Source organism: Epinephelus moara, chromosome 11 (assembly GCF_006386435.1).
Source record: "Epinephelus moara isolate mb chromosome 11, YSFRI_EMoa_1.0, whole genome shotgun sequence".
Classification (NCBI taxonomy): Eukaryota; Metazoa; Chordata; class Actinopteri; order Perciformes; family Serranidae; genus Epinephelus; species Epinephelus moara.
In genome coordinates, this window is record NC_065516.1 from 512378 (window position 1) to 537479 (window position 25102).

Below are 25102 nucleotides of genomic sequence, written 5' to 3' on the forward strand. Positions count from 1 at the left end.
TATGCTTAACTTTGGAACCAAACACAGTAGAAAAACATTTAAGGTGTCATCTCCAACTACATTTAGGGTGCCCATTCAGTTGATGATACTTTTGAAATCACCAGAATTCAAGAAAATGCATTTAGGTCAAAGTCATGGTCAAATTATGCAGACGGAGTGAGCTAAAAGGTGCAAAAGATTTATTTACAAGTTTCCAACATAATAACAGTAATGATACTGATCATTAAAAATGTATTTACTTACAATATTTCAGTAGGCCTACTATACTTCTTATACTGAAACTTGCTTTGAAATCAGTAATTACACGTCTACATTTACATGCCAGCTATTAGCTCTCAAGCCTGTTTGATACCAGCGGCACAGTATTGAACTAGGCTACTTTGCTATCACCATTAATTCAGCTATAGTCCTACTTCACACAAATGACCAAGCTGAAATCTCTAGAACATGCACTGTTCAATCATTCAACTGACTTCAGCTCATGTATGTTCCAGACTGTCTTCTAGTTTAGCTAGCAGAATTATTTTGATCAGTGCCCGCCTTTTCTTTTTTCTTTTTTTTTTTTACCACAGAAGCTAGGTAGCTAACTAACTAGGCAGACATTCCCGGCTACAATTAAATTCAATGTATTTGTATGTTAAGGCTTTACTCAAGTATACTTATATTGGCGGCGTTTCCCAGATGGCTTTTAGCACTAAGAGCTTCTTAAGAACGCTCTTAAGCCTCCCGTGAAAGAAAAATGCATTTCCCAGATCGCTCTTAGCTTAAGAAGATCTTTCACTAAGAAGGAGTTGTAAGATCGAGCTGACCCACTCTTAACAGTCTTCTTAGCAACCAAATGCTCACAGATTCAGCCGCGTCAGGCAAATTAATATTACACTAAGCTTTCTGACTAATTACTGTCTGAGTAATTTTTTCCCTGTTTTTCTGAGTAATATTTTCTGTTTTCGGAGAAAAAAAAATACTCAGAAAAACAGAAAAATTACCACGAAAAACAGAAAAAAAAAAAAAATACCACAACAGACTTTTTTTTTATTTGTCAAGTGAATGCAATACGCTTCCATAGATATTGGAACAGTGCGCACCGTATATATTTTGATCTATTTTATACTTCAGATTTATATTGTTTAGCATTAATTGGTGACAGAAAAGAACGGATTTCATTCTGCAGGGAAACGCATGTCCTTACTGTGCATATGACAATAAACACTTTGAATCTTGAATCTATATGTTTTATGAAGACCCTATATGCGCTCAAAGCTGTGGCACAAGTTACGCACCGAAATCTGGCGGAAGAAAAATAATAATAATAAGAAAAATAAGTATGAGGAATAACAAGTGTGTTCCTGTATGTGCTGTGCACATCAGGCACACAAATAAAATGAATCATCATGACTATCATTTATCATAATTCGTCCGCACATATCCCACATCTGCATGCACATATGAGATAGTTTACCACATCCAAAAAATGCATCACTGCACAACAGAAACACATCCACCCTCCAAACCTGCGACATTCAGATATCAGGCAACTGACAGGTGTAATTGAGCTCAGCTGGAACCACATCAATGGATGCTCCACCCGCTACTCTATATAAAGGCGTTGCCACATCACACGTGTGAGATACCATGGCTGCTTTACAGCATATTCTCGCTGCTAACCAACAGCGTCGCCGTGTGCGAAGCCAAACCGTATATGTAAATGCATTTGTGCGTCAGCACTTCAGCCCACTCGACGTGCTGTCAGACCGAGCTGTCCAAATGAAGTACCGAGATACAACGCCTCATCAACTAGTGTCTCCACACATCCGGAGGGCAACCTGGTGCAATTTTGCCCTCAGCCCGGAGGTGCAATGCCTGGCTGCGCTGCGTTTTTACGCAGTGGGGAGCTTCCTGGACGTGGTGGGAGACGGCACCAGCCTCAGCAAGGCGTCTGTGTTTTTTTGTTTAAATATAATACATTTCCTTATGATTCTCTTACCAAGACTACTTCTTATTTAGTTGTAGTCTTGTTTTCATCATGAAAATAGGTCATTAACAAATATTTATCGTCTTAGTTTTTCATTAGAATTATTAGAACACACATACACACGAGCAGCAGGGAATTAGTACATTAGGTAGCAGCGCTGTGTGTGACTTATGCGCTGATTAAGTGGTGGGTGATCGATTTGCCTAACATCGATTGTTTCAGCACCGCGGTAGTGGACAGCTCCTGTTAAGAGCTTCTTAAAGAGCGATCTTAAGAGCGATCCTTAGAAGGGCATTAAGAACGCATCTGGGAAACACTCGTATCTTAGCAACCCTTCTTACCAAAGACGTTCTTAACTGTGCTCTTAAGTCTTAAGATCGCTCTTAACTGGGAAACATGGCCATTGTCTGTACATAGTCAGTCAGTTTACCTGGTAGGATATTTATGTCAGAAGTGCTCTCTGTCTCGTCACTTGTGCATACTGTAGCCTACTCATCATGTTGCCTACTGACTACATCGCTACTGGCATTAGCTACTGATGCTCTTAGAGGGCCATCTGCTGATAATGATGTGCTTAGCAGGAAAAAATAACCACACATTCCAGTAAATGATAACTAATTACTGAATAATACATGAGAGTAAAAAGTAATTGAAATATTTTTGGGGTTCATTAAAAAAAATTTATAAAAGAGGGGGAAATGTTTTGGTTTTTTTAAGCAAATTTTTACCTTGACCTAAATGCATTTTCTTGAATTCCATTGATCTCAAGAGTATCACTAACTGAATGGGCACCCTAAACTTAGTTGGAAATGACACCTTAAATGTTTTCTATTGTGTTTGGTTCCAAAGTTAAGCATATTTGAATATTATTGGCGGCCATCTTGAATTTGATTATTGGCGGCCATCTTGAATTTGACCTCTCCCGGGCCTCAGAGGTCAAATCTGACTTCCCTCCCCATCTGAAAATAAACCTTATGGTATGTATAAACTATGGTAGAAATTTCATGCTTTTTTCAAAAAGTGCACAATTCCTCATAATTTGAGAGCTTATCTGCTGTACTATTATGCTAAGAAAGGGGGTTAAATAATGCCAAAATTAGGCTAAATTTTGACAAGGGAAAAACAGCATGGCCATTTTCACGAAGGCCCCTTGACCTCTGACCTCAAAACATCTGAATGAAAATGGGTTCTGTGGGTACCCACGAGTCTCCCCTTTACAGACATGTCCACTTTATGTTAGTCCCATACAGCTCTGGGCTCAAACAAAGCATGCAATATTTATTACAGGTTTATGACTAGAAAAACTTGACACACAGTGCTGAGCTGCATCTCAAATTAATCTTCAGGTTACCAGCTTTCAGTCGGTATATACCACCTCCATGGGTCATATATTGTTGACCTGCTATCTCACCCAAAAGATCAATAGTGATTAACTATTGAAATTAAGTGATTACTCGGGACTAAGCAGAAAACAAACAAATCTGCTGTTTAACTGGACAAATACTACAGGCAGAGAGACTACAGCACAGAAGAAGAGAGAGAGAGAGAGAGAGAGAGAGAGATGCTGATGAAAAGATGCATCATGAGGCTACTTCACAGTTACTCTTAATGCAGCACGGAAGAACATATTTTCACTGTTTCTGTTTCCCTCAGGTGTCTTTAATGTGGATACTTGAGAGTGTTGTGATTAAAGCAGTCAGAAAGTATAGCCTTTCATTTTTTTTCAATCTGTTTTCATAAATAACCAAATTAAACAATTTCAAACTTTTACTAAAAAAATGTTCATGCTGATTGACTATCTATCTGTTTAACATCTGTATGTGTCTGACCTGTGAATCAGAAAACACGTCCTGAATGCTGTTGATTGGCCCAACAGGAACACCTGAGCCCTCAAACCTCTTCAGCCAATCAGCTGTCTTCTCCTGCAGAAACCTGATGGACAGAAATTCATCACTATCATGAGAAATAACAACATTATCAGCTGTTCTTAGTGTCTGAAATCAATTTTGTTACCCACCAGGCAAAATAATAAACTGTCTTTCTGTGTCACATATATATTGCTCAAAAAAGTAAGGGAACACTTAATGGTCACAGTATAACACCAAGTCAGTCAAACTTCAGGGATATCAATCTGTCAATTCCGGAAGCACAAGTGATTGTGAATCAATTTCACCTGCTTTGGTGCAAATCAAAGTGGTAACAGGTGCAAAGGAGAGGCGAAAGCAAGACAACCTCCAAAAAGGGAATGGTTTTACATGTGGTTGCCACAGACAGTTGTACTCTCCTTATCTTTTTTTAATGCCAAAATTGAAAATATTCACCACATCTGACCTCTTCTCACAATACTACTTGCAGTTCACCTAATATGCTTTTCTGTGCTTCTCCTGTGTCTCCCCTATCTAGTTTCAAACTTCCAATTGTTGTTGAACTATCTGGTCTTATTTCTAAATCCAAATCATCTACCTGCCTGTTGGACCCCCTTCCGACTCACCTAGTTAAAATCTGTCTTCCTTCCCTTTCCACTTTAATAACTGAGATTATACATTCCTCCCTTACCTCTGGTCTTGTGCCCACATCTCTCAAAACTGCTGCCATACCTCCAATAACAAAGAAACCTGGTGCAGATCCTTACAACTTGAACAATTTCTGACCAATTTCAAATTTACCATTCTTCTCTAAAATAATTGAAAGATCAGTTGCAGCTCAGGTCCACACTCACCTTAGTCACAACAATCTGAACAATTTCAGTCTGGTTTTCAGATGACTCTGGACTTTGAACTATTCTCGTTCTTCTTGATGTAAGTGCAGCCTTTGATACCATTTCAAATAACATCCTTGGTATCACTAGCACTGCTCTCAACTGGTTTAAATCATATCTCTCTGGCCGCACTCAAGTTGTTCAAACCAGAAATTAAAGATCCAACTCCTTTCCAGTTACTAGGGCTCTGTCTTAGGTCCCCTTTTATTTATTATGTACCTTCTACCTCTTAACCGTATCTTCAGAAAATGTGGTATTCAATTCCACTGTTACGCTGGTGACACCCAGCTCTATCTCTAAGCATTGACAACTCCAAAGTCCATCTCTCTCTGGGTGTCATCCTGGAGAGTACATTGTCTTTCGAGGCCCACATCAATAATGCTATTTGGTCTGCATACTTTCATCTCCGAAATGTTAATCGCCTTCGCCCATCGCTTACACCTCAGAGCACTGCTATCCCTGTTCACTCTTTGGTTACATTACGTATTGATTATTGCAATTCTGTCCTTTTTTAGTCTCCCTTTTAAGTGTCTTCATAAACTCCAGCTGGTCCAGAATTCAGCCACACGTATCATTACCAGAACCTCCTCCACAGATCCTATCACTCCTGTTCGCAAGCAACTTCACTGGCTTCCTGTTAAATATCGCATCGATTTCAAGATTCTGCTTCTCATCTTTAAGGCCCTTCATGATCAAGCCCCTTCCTACCTGTCTGAACTCATTCTTATCTACACACCTTCCCATACTCTTAGATCCTCTTCTGCAATCCAACTCACATCACCATCTGCCCGCTTGACTACCATGGGTTCTACAGCCTACAGCTGTTCTGCCCCCTGCCTCTGTAACTCTCACCCCCACAACATTCACGATATTGACTCCCTCTCCACTTTCAAATCCCGTCTAAAATGCACCTTTTCAAGCTGACATATTCGGTCTGATGTAATGGTGACACACATAATGAGACTTGCACTGATGATGATTTTATAATGATGATTCTGTACCTAATATTTAGAATAATGATTTTTGTCTAGTCATTTTTATTAACTTTTTTGGTATTTTACGGGATTGTTTGATTTTATGAACTGTGGATACATTGCTGCTTGTTTTTTGTTTTTTTTAACTGTGTCTTGTAAGGTGTCCTTGAGCGCTTTGAAAGGCGCCTATAAATAAAATGCATTATTGTTATTTTTATAATTATTACTATTGTTATTGTTGTTATTATTACTGTTATTATTATTATTTAATTATTATTATAATTATTATCCTTCCTGACTGGTTCTTCTCTAGTTTTGTGTTCTGCTAGTGTCCTGCAGCCCAATCAGGTTGCACAGGTAGTCCAGCTCCTCCAGGATGCAACATCCATATGTGCAGTCGCGAGAAGGTTTGCTGTGTCTCCCAGCACAGTCTCAAGAGCATGGAGGAGATACCAGGAGACCGGTTGTTTCACAAGGAGATCTGGACAGGGCCGTAGAAGGGCATCAACCCAGCAGCAGGGCCGGTATTTGCTCCTTTGTGTGAGGAGGAACAGGAGGAGCACTGCCAGAGCCCTACAAAATGACCTCCAGCAGTATACCAACGACTGCACCTCAGGGGACCCTTCTGTGAAACTCCTGAAGTTTGCAGATGACTCCACGGTCATCGGTCTAATCTGGGACTGTGATGAGTCTGCATACAGACAGGAGGTGGAGCAGCTGGTCCTCTGGTGCGGTCAGAACCACCCAGGTGCTGAACCCGCTCAAGACTGTGGAGATGACTGTGGACTTCAGGAGAAGCCCCCCAGTACTGCCCCGCCTCACCATCCTCAACAGCGCAGTGTCTACTGTGGACACATTCAGGTTTCTCGGTACCACAATCTCTCGGGACTTGAAGTGGACCTCCCATATAGACACTGTCCGGAAAAAGGCCCAGCAGAGGCTGCACTACCTGCGACAGCTCAGGAAGCTCAACCTGCCTCAAGAACTGCTGATCATGTTCTATGCAGCTATAATCCAGTCTGTTCTCTGCATATCCATCACCGTCTGGTTTGGATCTGCCACCAAACTGGACAGGAACAGACTGAAAGGGACAATCAGGTGTGCAGAGAGGATTATTGGGACTGGTCTTCCCTCCATCGAGGACCTGTACCGATCAAGGGTCAGGAAATGGGCAGGAAACATCACTGTAGACCCCTCACACCCCTGACACAATCTGTTTAAACTCCTCCCCTCTGGTAGGTGCTACAGAGCACGATTTGCCAAAACCACCCATCACAAAGACAGTTTCTTCCCCCAGGCTGTTGCTCTGATGAACTCCTAACAGTCACAAAGTGGCAGGTCAAACAACACTTGCATCCTTGTGTATTGTATATTTTTTTATATTTTTTGTATATTGTATATTTCTGTATATTCCACTTCTTGTCTAAATTTTGAATACTAATGTCAATTCTGGTACACTGAGAGCAAGTCTACCGGAGTCAAATTCCTTGTATGTTCAAGGGTACTTGGCGAATAAATCTGATTCTGATTCTGATTCTGTTTTCTTACACTCTTTTACACTGAACACATGTGACAGGTGTGAAAGAGTCTGTAGACACCACGGTGAACGTCTGCCTGTGACATAATCCAGGATTATCGGTTTGGCGATGGGTCAGTGATGGTCTGGGAGACATACCCTTGGAGGGTCACACAGACCTCCATATCATAACCAACAGTTCCCTGACAGCTGTTAGGGAACCTGGATTCCTCCTGGTGCAGGACAATGACGCATCATGTGGCCAGAGTGTGTAGGCAGTTACTTGATGATGAAGGCATTGATGCCATTGACTGGCCCTCTCGTTCCCCTGACCTAAATCCAATCCAATTAAGCACCAATGCGACGTTATGTATCAGTGCATCAGAATGCCAACTACCATCACAGACTGTCCAGGAGCTCACTGATGCTCTGATCTAGGTCTGGGAGGATATTCCCCAGGACACCATCTGCCACCTCATCAGGAGTGCATACAGGCACGCTGGGGCCATACACACTACAGAGTCACATTATGAGTTGCCCTGATAAAATTCACACAAGTTGATTCGGCCTGTGATTTAAATTCTTTACTTTGATTTTCGGTGTGATTTTGAACCCAGCCCTCAGTAGGTTGATGATTTTGGTTTCGACTGACCATTGTTACGTCATTTTGATCTCAACCAATTATACAATGTACATCAGTAAACATTTTCAGCTATAAGAATTCACATGCGCGCGCACACACACACACACACACACACACACACACACACACACACACACACACTACAAGAAGATACTGTACATTTATTTGAGAAATCTGGACTTTGGAAATATTTAATATGACTATCACACCAATAAAACTGTTTGAATTCAACTGGACAAAGACAAAGAGTTGTACCTCTGTGAGAGTGTGTGCAGCAACTGTTGGCGGTTTTGGACTCTCAGCTTGTTGGTTTTGTACTTTGGTTCGTCTGTGAGCTCCATCAGCTGCAGAACCTGCAACCACACAGAGTTTAATATTTCATATACAAAGAAATCCGCTCTGTCTGTCAAAGCTGGGGATCCTCAGAACAAACCCTCCAAACTTTACAGGATGAGCTGAGTATCAAATTCTTTTGAGGTGCTCTGTGTATCCCTGTATGTACTAGAAATATATCTATATATCTGCAAAAATGTGTACGTGTGTGTAAGTACATATGGGGGTTTGCATTTAAAATAGGCAGGATAGTCAAAACCTTTACATTTGATTGCTCTTTCTCTAAAAAAACATTCATTTTTGGGGAAAAACTAATCACAATATTTGCCTGTGAAATAATAAAACTGTTTGAATGTGTGTCTGTGTTTAAGAGATTCACCTGACAGACTTTGACAAACTGTTTGTTGTTGCCTGCAGCCATCACAATGTGTCCGTCTTTGGTTTTGAAGCCCTGAAACAGAGATGAGAGCTTTCAGACAGACACAGCTTCAGTGATAATTATCAGGAGGAAACACTTCTGAAATAACACTGATCCCTATGACTCCATGTTTCTGTTGCTGCAGTGCTACGCATGTTTAACAGCCAAGTCAGCAGAAGAAAATGTTTGCTTTGCTCGTTTCTGCAAACCAGGAATATGTTAATACATATCATATCAACGGTTCTAAAGTGACATAGTATATAGGCTGTCTTTGTCATCAGGAGGTGGAGGCGATGATGGATGGTGTGCCACCACTGAGAGTGAGACAGGTGCAAATCTGCAAACCACTGTTAAACAACAAAACTTTGTTTTTACAGAAACATTGGGTGATGTCATTAACCAATGGGCTCCAACAGGTCCAACATCAATACACCATGCTGAGTCTGCCAACTACACAGGACAAAGCAAAAACCTACCGCCCAAAACTGACTGAAAGCCAACCTTCGAGGGCCCTTAAGCTTTGTAAAAATGCATTAGCAGAATGAATACACTGAATATTTTTAATAATTGACATTAAAAACTCAAGTTCTTTGTAAATATATAATATATGCAATGTATTTGTTTCTCAGATCACAGTTTCAACTGCAGTGTCATTCTGAAGAGACTTGATAAAACTTAAAGGGTTTTTTCTATCATCACTTTTGGCTGCGATGAGTCAAACCATGCCACGCCAATTTGCAATTTATTTGTCAGTTTAACATGCCAAGCTGAGCCAAGCCACGCCAGAGATGGACTATTTCCAGAGTCGGTGCACCTAACAGCCTCCAAGCAGGTTGCAGTGACATCTTGCCGACCGCAGCCAACCTTCGATGACTTTGCATCTCTTCCTGTAACAAGTGTGTGGAGACACCACTCACATCTGTATGTGCAGAAGACCAGAGAGAAAGGAATTTTAAAAGTCTCTGTGTGTTCAGCTTTCAGTGCTTTTGTAGCTTCCAACTGAATCTCTGTGATTTGGAATAAGTTTCCCTCCTGCATCCTGTTTTTACTTTAGATATCTGCTTTATTTTACTGTTTCATGTTTGCTTTCAGCTGTATAGGAGTCATGTTAAGTTACTGCTGATGAAAACTTTTCCTTATTTTGCTGCTTAACAATTTAAGTCTAACATAACAAAATAACTTGGGACTTTTATTGTGAAGAATCTGTAGGATGTGAAATATACAATCACTAAATTAGCAGAACTTTGTTAGCGGACTTTTCCTAAATAAAGGCAAGTCTAATAATTGACAGGGAGGAAAGTGAAAGCAGAAACAGCCACAGCGAGATGTTAGATGAAGATATGCCAACAACAGGCTCTTACTGCACCTCTGCAAACAGCTCACTTCCAACAGGTAAACTTCTTTTACCTGTCGTGCTATGTAATGGAAAAACACTTGCAGCAAAATAACAGGGGACTTTAGTTCTGGATCAGCCCACTGCTTTTAAATGTCATCACTCAAGACAAGCCGTCAACAGTTGAAGACACACCTTCAACCAGGTAGTCCTGTTGTGATGGAGACACAAATCCCCATTGTGCTGGGCTGACAGGCCAAACCAAACAGTCAGCGCATGAGTGTAGAAACAGTATTAGTGACCACAGGGGGAATCTACAGGTGCTATTTGATGGCCACAGAGTCACTTTTTGTGGCCAGTGGCCAACACCCTGTTGAACCCTGATATATACATCTCAAAAATGGCATCATCTTTCAAAAACTGATTATCTGGTATCCAAAGCAAAGTTCTTGGTATCACCCACTCCTCACAATTACACCTTTGTGTTTAGCCATACTTTCACAAGTAGCAGCAGGACGTTAAGAGGCAGCAGAGAGGCTGACTTTAGGTTGTGAACTTTGGGGATTATAACATATTTTAAGCTGGTTCTTCCCAGCAGGTTATATGGAATTTACTCTAATTAAATAGGAGGTCCTGAGTGTGATGGAGGTTCATCTACATTTTATCCCAGAATCCCAGATGAATTTTAAAAGAAATACAATAAGCTGAAGCACGCCTGAGGAAACCTGTTTAAAAGGCCAGCTTCCTTCTCTTCTTTATCTCGTCTTTCCTTCCCCCGAGTCGTCCTTCTTTTCTTCCTCCCTAATTTTCTTCTTCCCACTTTTTGGACTTTCTCCTCACTCTCTCTCTCTCTCTCTCTCTCTCTCAATTGCTTGTAATAAAAACTGGTCACCACATGAAAGGAGGACAAGAACTGCTGTCATGCATCACACACACACCAGCAACCACATCCCATTGCAGTATGTGCGTATTCTGACCACTAACCCTTTAGTCACAGTGCTCTCAGTGCTCAGCTCCAACCGCCGTCTCTCTTTCATCCTCTGCCTCAGGGAGTTGTGGGTAACGCAGTACACCCTGGGACTACGACAGGACGTTCATCCACAAAACCCCAAACAGTCCTCAGAGAGGGCAGGCGGTGCGGTCGGGTTGCAGCGGGCTGACTCCTGCCCCCCAACAAAAGTGTAAAAGAACTGAAGCTCAATGTTTCAGTCATCTACACCTCTGCAGGGCTTTCCCAAGTTTTATAGCACATTTCCTGTCAGTCTCAGCATCAAACTGCAGCAGCAAACAAGAGACTAGCTGGTGAACATAGTGGAGCTTTTAGCAGCTTAAGACACAGATATTTCCCTCAGGAGGTGGTGGAGACCATAGCTGAGCTAAAACAGAGAGAATATTGAACTGACATTCATCAGGTGACACAAAGGTCCTGTTTATACGACAACGATTTCAACTGAAAACTGTAAACTTTAGTTGCGTTTTGGCCGATCGTTTACACGACAGCACCGTTTTGGGTGCCTGAAAATGCAATGTTTTTAAAATGGATTCCAGAGAGCAATTTTTTGGAAATGCCACCGTCTCCGTTGTCATACAAACTTGCAATATGCAGTTCCTCTGAAAACGGAGACTTTCGCACATGCGCATTACGCTTCCAGTCACTAGGCATGTGCGAGAAAGTCGACCATCACAACAACAATGGTGGACTCCCAGCTCTGCTTGTGCTGCTCACCCTATTGAATTTATCAACACTTCCCCATCATAGTGTAGATTTACTGTAGCAACTCCACCTCGTCATCCGTGCAGACAAACGTTCGTGCGGTTGCCATTTTGTTTGTTTATACATTGCCACTCTGTAGAAGGAAGCGTAAGCGTCACACTGCCAACTACTGGCCTGGCATGTATACTGCAGCATTTTTGGTCATTTTTGCGGATCCGTGTGCACGGCAATTGTTATCAAAACTTTTTCAAAACAAAAATGAGAATGATTCTGTTTTCAGTGGATCATTTTCGTGTAAACATGTATTCTGTCAGCAGATGAATCAACTTTTCTGTCACTTTTGTATCTGAGCACAAGTTTTCTTTCTGGACTGCTGTAAATCTCTCATGTGTCTTTTCTTTGACATGGTAGATGTCTCACTTCTGGGAAGCTTCGATTGACCCGTCTCAGAAATCTGATGTGAACTCTGAAAGTCGGGACGGATGACTTCTACAGCTCTAATATCTTCCTCACACAGCTGCAACCACAAAACACCAATAATTCAGTTGTTTCAACTGCTGTGATCCACCAAAAGCCCATCTGGTTTCTCTTTCATCTCCGGTACCAAGTGTGTGTGTGTGTGGGTGTGTGTGTTTGGGGGGGGGGGGGGGCACTGTGGGTAAGGAAGTTCAGATGAGGATTACATCCCAGGGTAGGACTATAACACAGAGAGACGAGGACCACAAGATCACCACAAGATCACCGCCATCGCCACTTTCACTCCAAGCAAATGGAGCGAAACATCAGGAGTAGCTGACAATTTATCTGAGTTTGTGTGATGGTTTAATGTCCACATGTGAGTCATGAACCTCCACAATAACACAGTAACATCTCAGTTCCATCAGGCTCACAGTCAGTAATGTGAAGCAGCTTGAAGACAGACATGGCTCTGAATGCAAAGAACCTCTTATTGTTAGTTTAGACTTAAACATGGTTCTGATATGACAGGAACACATGAAGAAACACAGGAAAAAAGAAAGATTTCTGTGTTCTTATATTCAGTAGAAGAAGAGTCTTTCAAGGTGGTGCAAACTCTCTAAATCTCTTCATGACCAGATGCACATTGCGACACATTCTTACTCCAAACGTGTCAAACACTAGCATTTGGTCATGGCCCCATACACACACTGTATATGAAAACGCCTCATTGTGTGTGTCAACCTGTTGCAGCGATGCATCAGTGGCAATGTATTGCTGTTACAGGCAGCATAACGTTCACCACGGCATCTCCAGGCTCTTTCATGCCTGTCACGTGTGCTCAGTGAACCTGCTCTCATCTGTGAAGAGAACAAGGTGCCAGTGGCAGAACTGCCAATTCTGGTGTTCTCTGGTGAATGCCAGCCCTGTCCAGTTCTCCTCATGTAATGGCCAGTCTCCTGGTATCTCCTCCATGCTCTTGAGACTGAGCTGGGAGACACAGCAAATCTTATTGCGACTGCACGTATGGCTGTGCCATCCTGGAGGAAGTGGACCGCCTGTGCAAACTGATTGGGCTGCAGGTACCATCTCATGCCACCAGTACTGACAACGACACTAGCAGAACACAAAACAAGTGAAGAATCAGTCAGGAAGGATAAGGAGAGAGCAACTGTCTGTGGCCACCACATGCAGAATCATTCCCTTGTTGGGGGTTGTCTTGTTTTGCCTCTCCATTACCCCCTGCTGTCACTTTCATCTGCACTAAAGCAGGTGAAACTGATTCACAATCACTTGTGCATCCTAAATGGACAGATTGATATCCTGTGGCAAACCAGGGGACACAACCCAGCCAGTCCAGCCCTGGGGGCGGAGCCCCAGGCTTAGGTTGGGAGAGGTGGTAGAGGGAGTGTTTTACCCAGTGCAGGTCTTACAGCCTCTGGGCACCTGGCACTGGTCCCACCTCACTCCCCGACCTTAGGCCACAGCCGAGTGACACAGGCCCGAGCCCGGCCTCAAGCTGGAGGCCCGAAGACCCCAGACGGGAAGATATTTCAGTTAACATTTGCCCCCTCCCCCTTTTTCCCGGCTAATTAATAAAGACTCTTTTTGTTCATTGTCAACTGTCTCTGCTACTCGTTTTTACTGTGAATCTTGCCTTCTCATCCCCTGGCCTGCCACATTGTGGTGGAGAATGTGGGCATCGTTCTGATGCTATAGATTCACATTAAAACGGGTGCTTAGGCTGACACAAAGTGCCATGGAGAATGCCCTAACCCAGCTCATCCAAACCCAAACCCAGCAGGCCCAAAGCCTCAAGGCCTTACAAGATGCCATACCTACGCTGGGCCAGCAGTTGGTACAGCCAGAGAAGCTCATGGAACCCAGTAAAGTGCTGACCAAACAGGGGGCTGGAGATGACATTGAGGCATACCTCGACGTGTTTGAGAGAACAGCAGAGAGAGAGTGGTGGCCTAAGTCAGAGTGGGCAGGCATACTGGCCCCCTTTTTAACAGGGGACGCAGAACGGGCCTGTCGGGACCTTAACCCCAAAGATGTGAACAATTATGCTGTGCTGAAAGAGACCATTTTGGCCCACTACGGTCACAATCTTCAAACACGGGCTCAACAGTTCCACTCCTGGGTCTATGACCCCGCAGCCCCCGTTCACCCACAGATCGCACCACTAATCCGCCTGACCCGCAGCTGGCTGACCACGGGGGAAGGACCTCCAGCCCTCAACAGACTGGTAATGGATCGGTGCATGAAAGCACTGCCAGCCGACGCCAAATGATACACCTCCCAAAGCAGTCCCGAGACAGTGGATGCCCTGGTGTCGCTGTTGGAAAATCATCAAGTCACAGTGGAGCTGATGCGAGGCAGTCGGATGGAGGGCCTGCGACACAGCCGTCCTGACCCCCGAAGGGACAAGCCGAGACTGAAGAAGTGTGACCTGGAGGCCCCAACCCAACTCTCCCCTCAGCAGGGGCAGCCCAGGTCTCCCCCCAGGCGTCGGCCCCTGGTAAACCAGGATTGTCGGAAGTGCTTCAACTGCGGCCAAGAGGGCCATTTATCCTGGAACTGTCTGGTCAATGACGAACCCATGCCTACAGCTGGACCAAGCGACTCACAACAGAAGTCCGGTAGCTATCTCACCACTTGCTGGGCCCACGAGAGCACCGAGGCCCCCAAGCTTCCCATCAGAATAGGATCCCGAGATGCAGTGGCTCTACTTGATTCTGGTAGTACTGTCACCCTCCTGAGACCAGGATTGACAACTGGCCCCCAGGGGCCCCCTATCCCCGTCTCATGTGTCCATGGAGACTCGCGGGATTGTCCCACCATTCACATCAAGGTACAAACCACCAGGGGCGCCTTTGAGATCACGGCTGGGGTGGTGGGGAAGCTGCCCGTTCCCATATTGATAGGGCGGGACTGCCCCATATTTTGGCGGCTGTGGGCGCATTGCAGGCGGAACCATTCAAGGAAGAAGCCCCGGAGCATGCGTAAAGGGAAGCAGGTGCAGGCCTGCGGAGCACCCTCTGGGCCCCCAGTTTCGTCAGGTGGGGAGACAAGTGAAGGCCCTCCTGCTCCAGTGGAGGCCCGGGGGGATGAGGACATGGAACCAGATGGGGCCTCATCAGGTGATGAATATTCAGATGCTTTTTCTGAGTTCCCGCTTGCCGAAGAGAAAAGGGGGGCCAGCCCGGGGCAGTTTGGGACTGCCCAGTTGGAAGACCCTAACCTGGAACAAGCCAGACAAACCCTGGTGGTGATCGAGGGGAAACCAGTCGCTGGGGTGAGTGTTATATCGTTCCCACATTTTGCTGTGAAAAATGGACTTCTGTATAGGGTGGTCAAGAAGGGGGAACTTGTTGTTGAACAGTTGCTGGTCCCAAAATGTTATGTTCCCAAAGTGTTGTACCTAGCCCATTCACACCTGTTAGGAGCTCATTTGGGGGTTGAGAAAACCTACGACAGGATCCTGGGCCATTTCTACTGGCCAGGCATAATGAGGGCGGTTTAGGACTATTGCAAAAGCTGTATGGAGTGCCAGAAGACAGCCCCAAAGGTAAACTACCAGAACTCTTTAATCCCTTTGCCCTTAATTGACACCCCCTTCCAGAGAGTGGCAATGGATATAGTAGGTCCCCTGCCAAAGTCCAGTAGGGGGCATCGGTATATCCTGGTTATCATGGATTATGCTACTCGCTACCCCGAGGCCCTCCCCTTGCGTGCTGCGAATGCCAAGGCAGTTACTAGAGAGCTGCTCCTCTTCTTCAGTCGGGTTGGTATTGCAAAAGAGGTCCTTACTGACCAGGGGAGCTGCTTCATGTCCCGGGTAATGAAGGAGATGTGCAAGTTGTTGAAGGGGAGCCAGATAAGAACATCCGTGTACCACCCCCAGACCGATGGTCTCGTCGAAAGGTTTAACCAAACTCTTAAACATATGTTGAGAAAGATTATTGATGTTGACGAAAAAAACTGGGACCAACTAATCCCTTTTGTCTTGTTTTCCATCCGAGAAGTTCCCCTGGCCTCAACAGGGTTTTCACTGTTCGAGTTGCTGTATAGACGGAGGCCCAGGGGCATGCTGGATCTGGCCAAAGAAGCCTGGGAGCAACAGCCATCACCCTATCGCTCTGTCATAGAATACATTGACCAGATGCAAGACAGGATGGGTAAAATATGGCATCTCGTCCGGGAGCATATGCAGCAAGCGCAACGAGCCTAAGCCCGGGTCTACAACCAGAAAGCCCAGGTACGAGTGTTTCGGCCTGATGAGTTGGTCCTCGTCCTCATCCCAACAGCTGAATGCAAGTTCCTGGCCAAATGGCATGGGCCCTATGAGGTAGTGGAGAAGGTAAGCGAGGTCAACTATAAGGTGAGGCAGCCTGGTAGAAGAAAATCCTGTCAGATTTATCATATCAACCTTCTGAAGAAATGGCATACCCCTGACTGGGTTCCGATGCCCTCACCGTCTGCTGAAATCCCAGGTTCTGGCACTCCACAGGTACCTCTGGGCCCTCAGCTGGCCCCAGCCCACCGACAAGACCTGGTAGAACTGACCAGCCAAATGTGTTCTCTGACCTGCCTGGACGCACCACAGTGATCCAATATGACATAGTCACTGAGCCAGGGAAAAAGGTGAAGCTCTGGAAGCTAAGAGGGAGACCATCAAGGAAGAGATAAAAAAAAAATGATGGAAATGGGGGTCATTGAGGAGTCACATAGTGCCTGGTCTAGCCCAATTGTTCTTACCCCTAAACCGGACAGCACTGATAGATTTTGCAATTATTTCAGAAAACTGAACGAAATTTTCAAATTCAATGCCTACCCTATGCCTAGAGTTGATGAGCTAATTGAACGGTTAGGCCCCAGCCGTTTTGTGTCAACGCTTGATCTCACCAAAGGACACTGGCAGGTCCCCCTCACAGAAGCAGCCAAGGAAAAGACAGCCTTTTTTACCCCTGAGGGCCTGTACCACTACAAGGTTCTACCTTTTGGAGTCCACGGGGCGCCAGCCACCCTCCAACGAATGATGGACCAGATCCTCTGGCCTCATCGTGAGTATGCAGCTGCCTATCTTGATGACATAATGATCCACAGCCCTGATTGGACCTCCCACCTAGACCACCTGAGAGCACTGCGGTGAGCCAGCCTGACGGCAAATCCCAAAAAGTGTCGTCTTGGCCTAGACGAGGCTGAATATCTCGGCTACACTATCGGAAGAGGCAGTGAAAGACCCCAACACCGGAAGGTAGAGGCCATCACCACCTGGCCTAGGCTGGCAACGAAGCGTCAGGTGAAAACATTCCTAGGACTTGTTGGCTATTATCAGAGTTTTATCCCTCACTTTGCTACCCTTGCAGCTCCGCTGCATGAGATGACAAAGAAGAGCCACCCGCAGCACGTCACCTGGAGCGCTGAAGCAGAGGAAGCGTTCGCCACCCTACAAAAGGCCCTGTGCACAGAACCAGTCCTGAGTACACCAGACTTTAAGGAGCCCTCCATCGTTCACGTGGATGCCTCAGGAACAGGGGTTGGAGCCGTGCTGTCCCAGGTCCGAGGAGGGGAAGAACACCCGGTGACCTATATAAGCCGTAAGTTGATAAAACACGAACAGAATTATTCAACCCTAGAGAAGGAATGTCTGCCGATTAAATGGGCACTGCCCAAGTTGAAGTATTATCTCCTGGGCCGTAAATTCACCCTGATAACAGACCATGCCCCATTGAAGTGGATGTTTGTTGTGATATTTGTTTCTGACTGTCAGCGATCAGCCATAACTAGTGTAGCTAGAGTGCTAATATAAGCAAGCCTTTCATTTTCAAGTGCCTGGATGCAGACAGAAACCAAACTAAAGGCACTTTATATAACATGAGCAAAGAACATGTTTTCTTGTTGTGTCCTTTCTAATATGAGCAGTGGTAAAAGTTACTGTATTCTGTTATAATCGAGGAGTTAATAAGGAGATAGTGTCAGCTAGCTAGCGCACTAGGAAGTTAAAAAGTTGTCTACTTCCACATTAAAATATATTACATAGGGACATCACAAGTTTTAACCATGGAAAATAAGGCAAATCTGACAAATGTGAGGTTTTTTTTTTTACATTTTTACATGACGATTAATGATTTTACATCGCATAGTTAATTTAGTTCCTGTAAGCCTAATACACACTCCTCTACTGAGGGTCCAGCTGTGATTTTAGCCTAAATATCAAGATAATAATTGACTTGAAACAAAACATTTTTTCTACTACACGTACATCATAAAACCATGATTATTAAAACGAATCACTGCAATCGGTTGAGAAATTAAACATTACAAGTGCTTTTTATTCAGAAAAATGCAGGTCCCCTCTTTGCATGTATTGGTTTCCAAGCAAGTCTTGCCCTCTCCAATATGGAAGCACTGTTGATGTACAATCCAGTAGCCAATGAAGCACCTATATTTCTGTATCTATGACGTCAAACTGTGATGCTCTAGGGTTGGGCCAGTGAGACTGCCATTTTCAAATCGGTCTGATAGTATGCCAAACCCTGGTATGGACCAGTGTACCAAATTTTACCACTAGGTGTCCCAGCGGCTTTTCCAGAGTGGAACGTGATGACACATAATAACAGCAAACTATTATTGATGGTCATTTACCAGAAATGTTCAGCTCCTTAGCAATCTCCATCCAGTCAGCTGACACCTTTTTTTAGGTTTTGTAGTGAAATAAGTAAGAATCCTGTAGATAACTCCTCATTTCAACTTCATAAATCAGCCATTATTTGTCCATTGCAGTGCTTTAAAAGTGAGCAACAGGGATAAATAGAAACTCAGCATCTGTCAAAAGTTTAGCTCTTTGCCTGCAGCCAGTTAGGATGCCCTTTTCATCGGCCTCAAATCCAAAATGTTGCCACATTGGTACAGTTTTAGTTTTCTTGAGAGACTAACTAGACTGCTATGTCTCCTCTCGTCACCCCAAAAAACACATGATTATTCATTACAGCGAGGTGGTCTTTCTGCTGGGCCTTAGGCCTGTCGCACCTCCAACGGTGCCTGTGGTGGACTGTGCATGGCAGGGGCGTCCTCTTCCCTGAGGCAGGCCTACACCTGACTGCATACCGCAAGGCTTTGCTGCAGGGTCTTCAGCTGGGGACCACTGCTCATTGACATTTCGCCCCTTATCCCAGAACATCTCCGGGTGGTGGGGCAGTGAACAGGGACGTCTCCCTGACACCCCCTGCAGCAAAACCTAGTTGGATGTTACTCCCCAAGCCTTGTCTCGTCATTTCAGCCAGAGCCAGTGGCTTGCTTTATCAGCTTCATCAGAGAGCTCTTTGGTTGATCTGCTCAGTGCGGCTCCACGTAGTCCCAGGTCCTCGAGCAGGCGTGATGTTGATCTGCCCACAAAGCCTCTGGCTCCCACCTCCACCGGGTACAGCCTCAGACTCCATCCACTTTCTCTGCACTCCGCAACCAGGTCTGCATACTTCACCTTCTTTCTCTTGTAGGCAGCTTCCAGTACCTCCTCCCATGGCACTGTCAGCTCGATCAGTATTGCTGACTTCACGGCTGCAGACCACAGCACCGCGTCTGGTCTTAAGGTGGTGCTGCATATCTCCTGTGGGAACTGGAGCTGCCTACCCAGGTCTAATTCCATCTTCCACACCGCCCCTGGTGTTAATAGCTTGGCGGGTGGTCTCTTGCTGGTATGCATTGCGGGTTCCCCCTGCCTGAGGAAGTGGATCCTCCATCGGCTTTCTGATATACTCTGGTTGTTTGCCTCCTGCCGACTTTTCTCCAGCACCTCTGACAGCTTCCTCAGCACTTGGTCATGCCGCCATCTGAACAGACCCTGTGTCAGTGCTGTTTTGAAGCCCGACAGAACATGCTGGAGTGAGGCATTGATGGTCCCACAGAGGTCACAAGATTGCTCATTTCCACGCCATTGGTGGAGGTTATGAGGGCTCGGGAGGGTATCGTATGTTGACCTAATGAGGAAACTTAGCCGAGCCTGTGGCAGTTTCCAGAACTCTGCCCAGCTGATTGCTCAGCTCGCGACACCCTCCCAAGTTGTCCACCGCCCCTGCTGCACCTGTGCCACAGACCTCACTCTGAGCTCCTCCTGCTCAGTCCTGGTGACCTCTGCAACAACAAGGTCCTTCCTCTCCTTCCTACTTGCCTTGGACCATAGGATGGGTGGGTCGCTCCATCCGAGGCCTGCCCACCCTGTTTTATTTTATTTCTAGTGAATAAACATTGTTTATTCTGGTAAATAAACATTGCGTCACTCTAAACGTTGCTCTGCGCCTCCCACCTCTACTGACTTGTGATCTCCATGTTGCCGTGCTTGGCTCACCGCCTGTCAGACACTAGTGGCTCCATTTATAAACAAACAATGATATAATGTTTATCATTTTGCTTAATACTAATGCAATACAAGTTGGATTTAGCGTTGTGACGCCATCGGTACAGGTTGCTGATATAGGTTACTTTTTAATTTAACAGAACATGACAAATGCCGGTTCAGCTAGTGTGCATTAAATCTAACCTTGTCACCAGCTGCCAGAAAGCAGGAGTGCCAGGCTTTCCAGGATGCGTGGAACATTCTTCAATGATTTAGGGGCGGTTCCAGAGAGCCAAGCAGGAGAAAAGCGACCTTCACGTGGTGTGGCTGGATCTCGCGGATGCTTATGGGTCCATCCCTCACAAACTCATCCAGTTCGCTTTGGAGTTCTTCCACGTCCCTGAGTCCATCAACAACCTAGTAAGCAGCTACTTCAGGGACTTCCAGATGTGCTTCAGCCTCCAGGATTTTACAACAGGATGGCAGCAACTGGAAGTAGGAATCGCCATGGGGTGTTCCATCTCCCCAGTCCTCTTTGTCGCATCCTTTGAGATCATCCTCCGCGGAGCCCGACAGACCATGGGAGGAATAAAGCTGCAGACAGGGGAAAGGCTTCCACCACTCCGAAGCTACATGGAAGATGTCACCGTAGTACTGCAGACAGCTCCATGCACAAGAAGGTGCCTGAAGAGGCTGAATGAACTAGTGACATGGGAACGGATGAAAATAAAACCCTCCAAGTCACGAAGCCTCACCCTACGAAAAGGCTCCAGGAATGACAACACCATCTTTGTCGCAGGAGGTGAGCAAATCCCCCTACTGGCCAGCCAGCCCATCCAGAGCCTAGGGCGGCAGTACAGCGCACATCTGTCAGAGAAGCAAGCGGGTAAGGCAGCACGGGAACAACTCTCAGAAGGCCTTGCAAGTATCAACAAGAGCCAGCTCCCTGGAAAGTACAAAGTGTGGTGCTACAACTTCACACTGTACCAAAGGGTCATGTGGCCACTGAAGATGTGCGACATTCCATCATCAACAGCCAACAGCATGGACCGGTTAGCCAACGCATACATCCGGAAATGACACAGGCCTATTCGGGAAAAAAATCGCTACAACTGCCGTTCCAGTCTATCACCCTGGGCTACAAGCAGGAAAAGGCCAGATTAGTCCTGGAGCTGAAAGAATCCTCAGATCCAACAGTGAGGAACGCAGACGTCCCCGCCCGAACTGGCCAGAAGTGGCAGGCAGGCCCAGAGGTCGCTAAGGTCATCAGCAGGCTCCAACACCGGGAGTTATACCATCAAGGCTGTGTCACAGGGTCATCAAGGAAGGTGGACCACATGGGAAGGCACCCTCAACAGAACCATCAGCTGGGCCGACCTGTGGAAGATGCCACAAGCCAGACTCAGCTTCATCCTCAGGTCAACCTACGACACCCTGCCATGCCCCAAAAACCTCCACCAGTGGTTTGGCAAGGAGGAGAGCTGCCCCCTCTGTAGTACACCCAATGCCAGCCTTTGTCAGCATATCAACAACACGGCTGCTTTGGGACGTTGGAACAACTGGGACAAGGCTGGGAAGCGCTACCAAGGCCCTTGCTGAGGAAGCAGAGAAAGGAAGCTTCTGGCTATGGCTGAGGAGGAGAGACAAAAGTTGGGGGTCTGGACAATGAAATGGGGCAGCTGCAGGGGGTGGTAGAGAGACGCCCCTGCCACCGCTCCACCACCAGGAGGTGTTCCGGGGTTACAGAGAATGAAACTCCAATGAGTGGTGGTCCCCGGCTGATGACCCTGCAGCTGTCCCAATGGCGCTGTAGAAAGCGCGTCAGGCTTCTTTGCCTAGCAGGCTTTAACACCCACCTGTACAAGTAATACCAGTTTCAGCTCCTAAACTGGACCAGACAGACAAAACTGGATATCAACCAAAATCTACTAGGTATCCCTCCCGCATCACTTTGGGATGTTCAGGGAGTCAATTTACACTTGTTACATGCATTGTGTCTTCAAAATAAACTTTTGTTTTCACAAATGTACAGTGTTAGCTCTGTTTACGCATACATCTCTTTTAAAATAAACTTAAGATATTGGTAAAACAATTTTTTAGGTTTCCTTCCTCAGTTCATGAGGCATGGGGTTAGGTTCAGAAAAAACATCATAGTTTGGCTTAAAATAAGTACCAATAAAAAGTATTTACTGTGAATAGTTAAATAAGTAGAACATTAACTGATCTCCAAAAGGCATGACGTTAAGAAACATGCTTTTCAACATTTTAAGCAAGATTACTGTCTTTATTGTCGTTTTGTACAATTATAAACCCAAGACATTTGAGCTCTCAGACAACTTAACCAGAATTTCAGACCCTAATTAGCTTGTTAGAGCTATGGCTTGTTCACAATCATCATTAGGAAAGGCCAGGTGATGCAAATTTCAAAGCTTTATAAATACTCCTGAAACCTTGTCCCAACAATCAGCAGCCATGGGCTCCTCAAAACAGCTGCCTATCACTCTGAAAACTATAATAACTAACATAACTAAAATGCTCACAAAGCAGAAGAATATAAGAAGACAGAAAAGTCTTTTCAGGTAGCTGTTTCCTTGGTTCGTAATGTAATTAGGATATGGTAGTCAACAGGAATTATGGAGGTCAAGTTGAGTTCTGGAAGACCAAGAAAAATTTGTGAGAGAGCTGCTTGCAGAATTGTTAGAAAGGAAAATCAAAACTCCTGTTTGACTGCAAAAGACCTGAAGAAAGATATAGGAGACCTGGGGTGGTGGTGCACTGTTCTAATGTGCAGCAACACCTGTCCAAATATGACCTTCATGGAAGAGTCAGCAGAAAAAACCATCCCTGCATCCTCACTACAAAATTCAGCATTAGAAGTTTGCAAAGGAACATGTAAACAAGCCTGATGCTTTTTGGAAACAAGCCTGTGGACTGATGGAGTTAAAATAGAACTTTTTGGACAAAATGAGCGAAGGTATGTTTGGAGAAAGAAGGGTGCAGAATTTCATAAAAAGAACACCTGTCCAACTGTTAAACAGGGGGATGGATTGATCATGCTTGTGTTGCAGCCAGTGGCACAGGGAACATTTCACAGGTAGAGGGAAGAAGGGATTCAGTTAAATTCCAGCAAATTCTGGAAGCAAAACTCACCATCTGTAAAAAGTTAAAGATGAAGAGAGGATGGCTTCTACAACATGGCAATGAGCCTCAACACACCTCGAAATCTACAATGGAGTACCTCAAGAGGCTCAAGATGAAAGTTTTACCATGGCCCTCACAGTCCCCCAAACTTAACATCACTGAAAGTCTGTGAATAGACCTCAAAAGAGCAGCACATGCAAGACAGTCCAAGAATCTCACAGAACTAAAAGCCTTTTGCAGAAAGAATGGGTGAAAATCTCCACAATAAGAACGGAAAGACTAACTAGCTGGTTACAAAAAGTGTTTAGAAGCTGTGATACTTGCCAAAGAGGGTGCTACTAAGCACTGATCATGCATGGTGCCCAAACCTTTGCTTCAGGCCCTCAATATTTGTTATTTTGTGATAAAAATGTAATCTTGCTTAAAATATTAAAGAAATGTGTCACCTTTAACTTCATGCCTTTTGGAGATCAGTTCATCTTCTACTCACTTAACTACTCCCAGTAAATGAAATTTTGACTAGGGGTGCTCAAAGTGTTGCATGCCACTGTATAGTGCGCTAAAGGGTGCTTTAGTGTGTTGGTATCTTACACCAAGGGCCACTGATTAAGCATCGGAATTTGATGAGTTGGGAGTGACACCAGGTTGCACATTCATCAGATTTTGTAGCCTAATTGATGCCCCTAAAACTCCCATATATTTCTACCTGTTCTGCTTTGTTTGTGGCAAAGTTTGATTCACAAAAATGTCACCAAAAAGTTAAAAAGAATGAAGAGTCAGTATAAGAGAAAAGTAACTAAGTACATTTACTCAAATGTGCTGATTCAGCTGAAGTGTTTCCTGTGTGGTTTCATCTATGTTTTGTCTCCATGCTCTTACTGTGAAATGTCCAGCCGACGCGAGTTTTTGTGCCGTGCAGAAAGTAGATAATTCACATTTTAACGACACCGCAGAGAAGCCAAGCGACGGGAGAAATGTGTTTTATTTTAGTCTCTTATGATTTTAATAAACTTAAAAATGTGATCGGGATGCAGGAGGAGAATTTAACCACCATGTTTTTTCTACTTTATTTTCTAAAGCAGGAAACTGGAAATAGACTGTGTCAAAACGATGATGTATTTCAGACTTATGCAATTTAATCTAAATCAAAATGCAATAAAAATCAATATCATTGTGAAATCCTGTGGTTTCATTTGTGGAAAAGACTCGATTCAAATTTTTGTTTTCTCTAAATACAGACAAAGATCAACACGTACCAGAAAACATCATAACATTTTGTTTTACTTTGTGATGAATTTAATACAAAAATAAAGATACAGTACATACAGCCAGGTCCATAATTATTTGGACAATGATACAGTTGTCGTCATTTTGGCTCTGTACACCACTACAATGGGTTTTAAATGAAACAATGAATACCTGCTTAAAGTGCAGACTCTCAGCTTTCATTTAAGGCTTTTTTCAAAAATGTAGTATGAACCGTGTAGGAATTACAACCATTTCTTC

At 44.7% G+C, this 25102-nt stretch overlaps 1 protein-coding gene across 6 annotated transcripts in view; it reads right to left on the reverse strand.

The window, feature by feature from the left end:
• sugct (succinyl-CoA:glutarate-CoA transferase) overlaps window positions 1–25102 on the reverse strand; it is a 301740-nt gene that overhangs the window by 200101 nt on the left and 76537 nt on the right. For all 6 annotated transcript variants that reach the window (XM_050056660.1, XM_050056658.1, XM_050056657.1 and 3 more), the window contains 3 exons: window positions 8576–8647; window positions 8119–8216; window positions 3802–3904 (listed from right to left, as the gene is read on the reverse strand). In XM_050056660.1, coding sequence (XP_049912617.1) covers window positions 3802–3904; window positions 8119–8216; window positions 8576–8647 — 273 coding nt within the window. The remainder of the gene's footprint in view (window positions 1–3801; window positions 3905–8118; window positions 8217–8575; window positions 8648–25102) is intronic.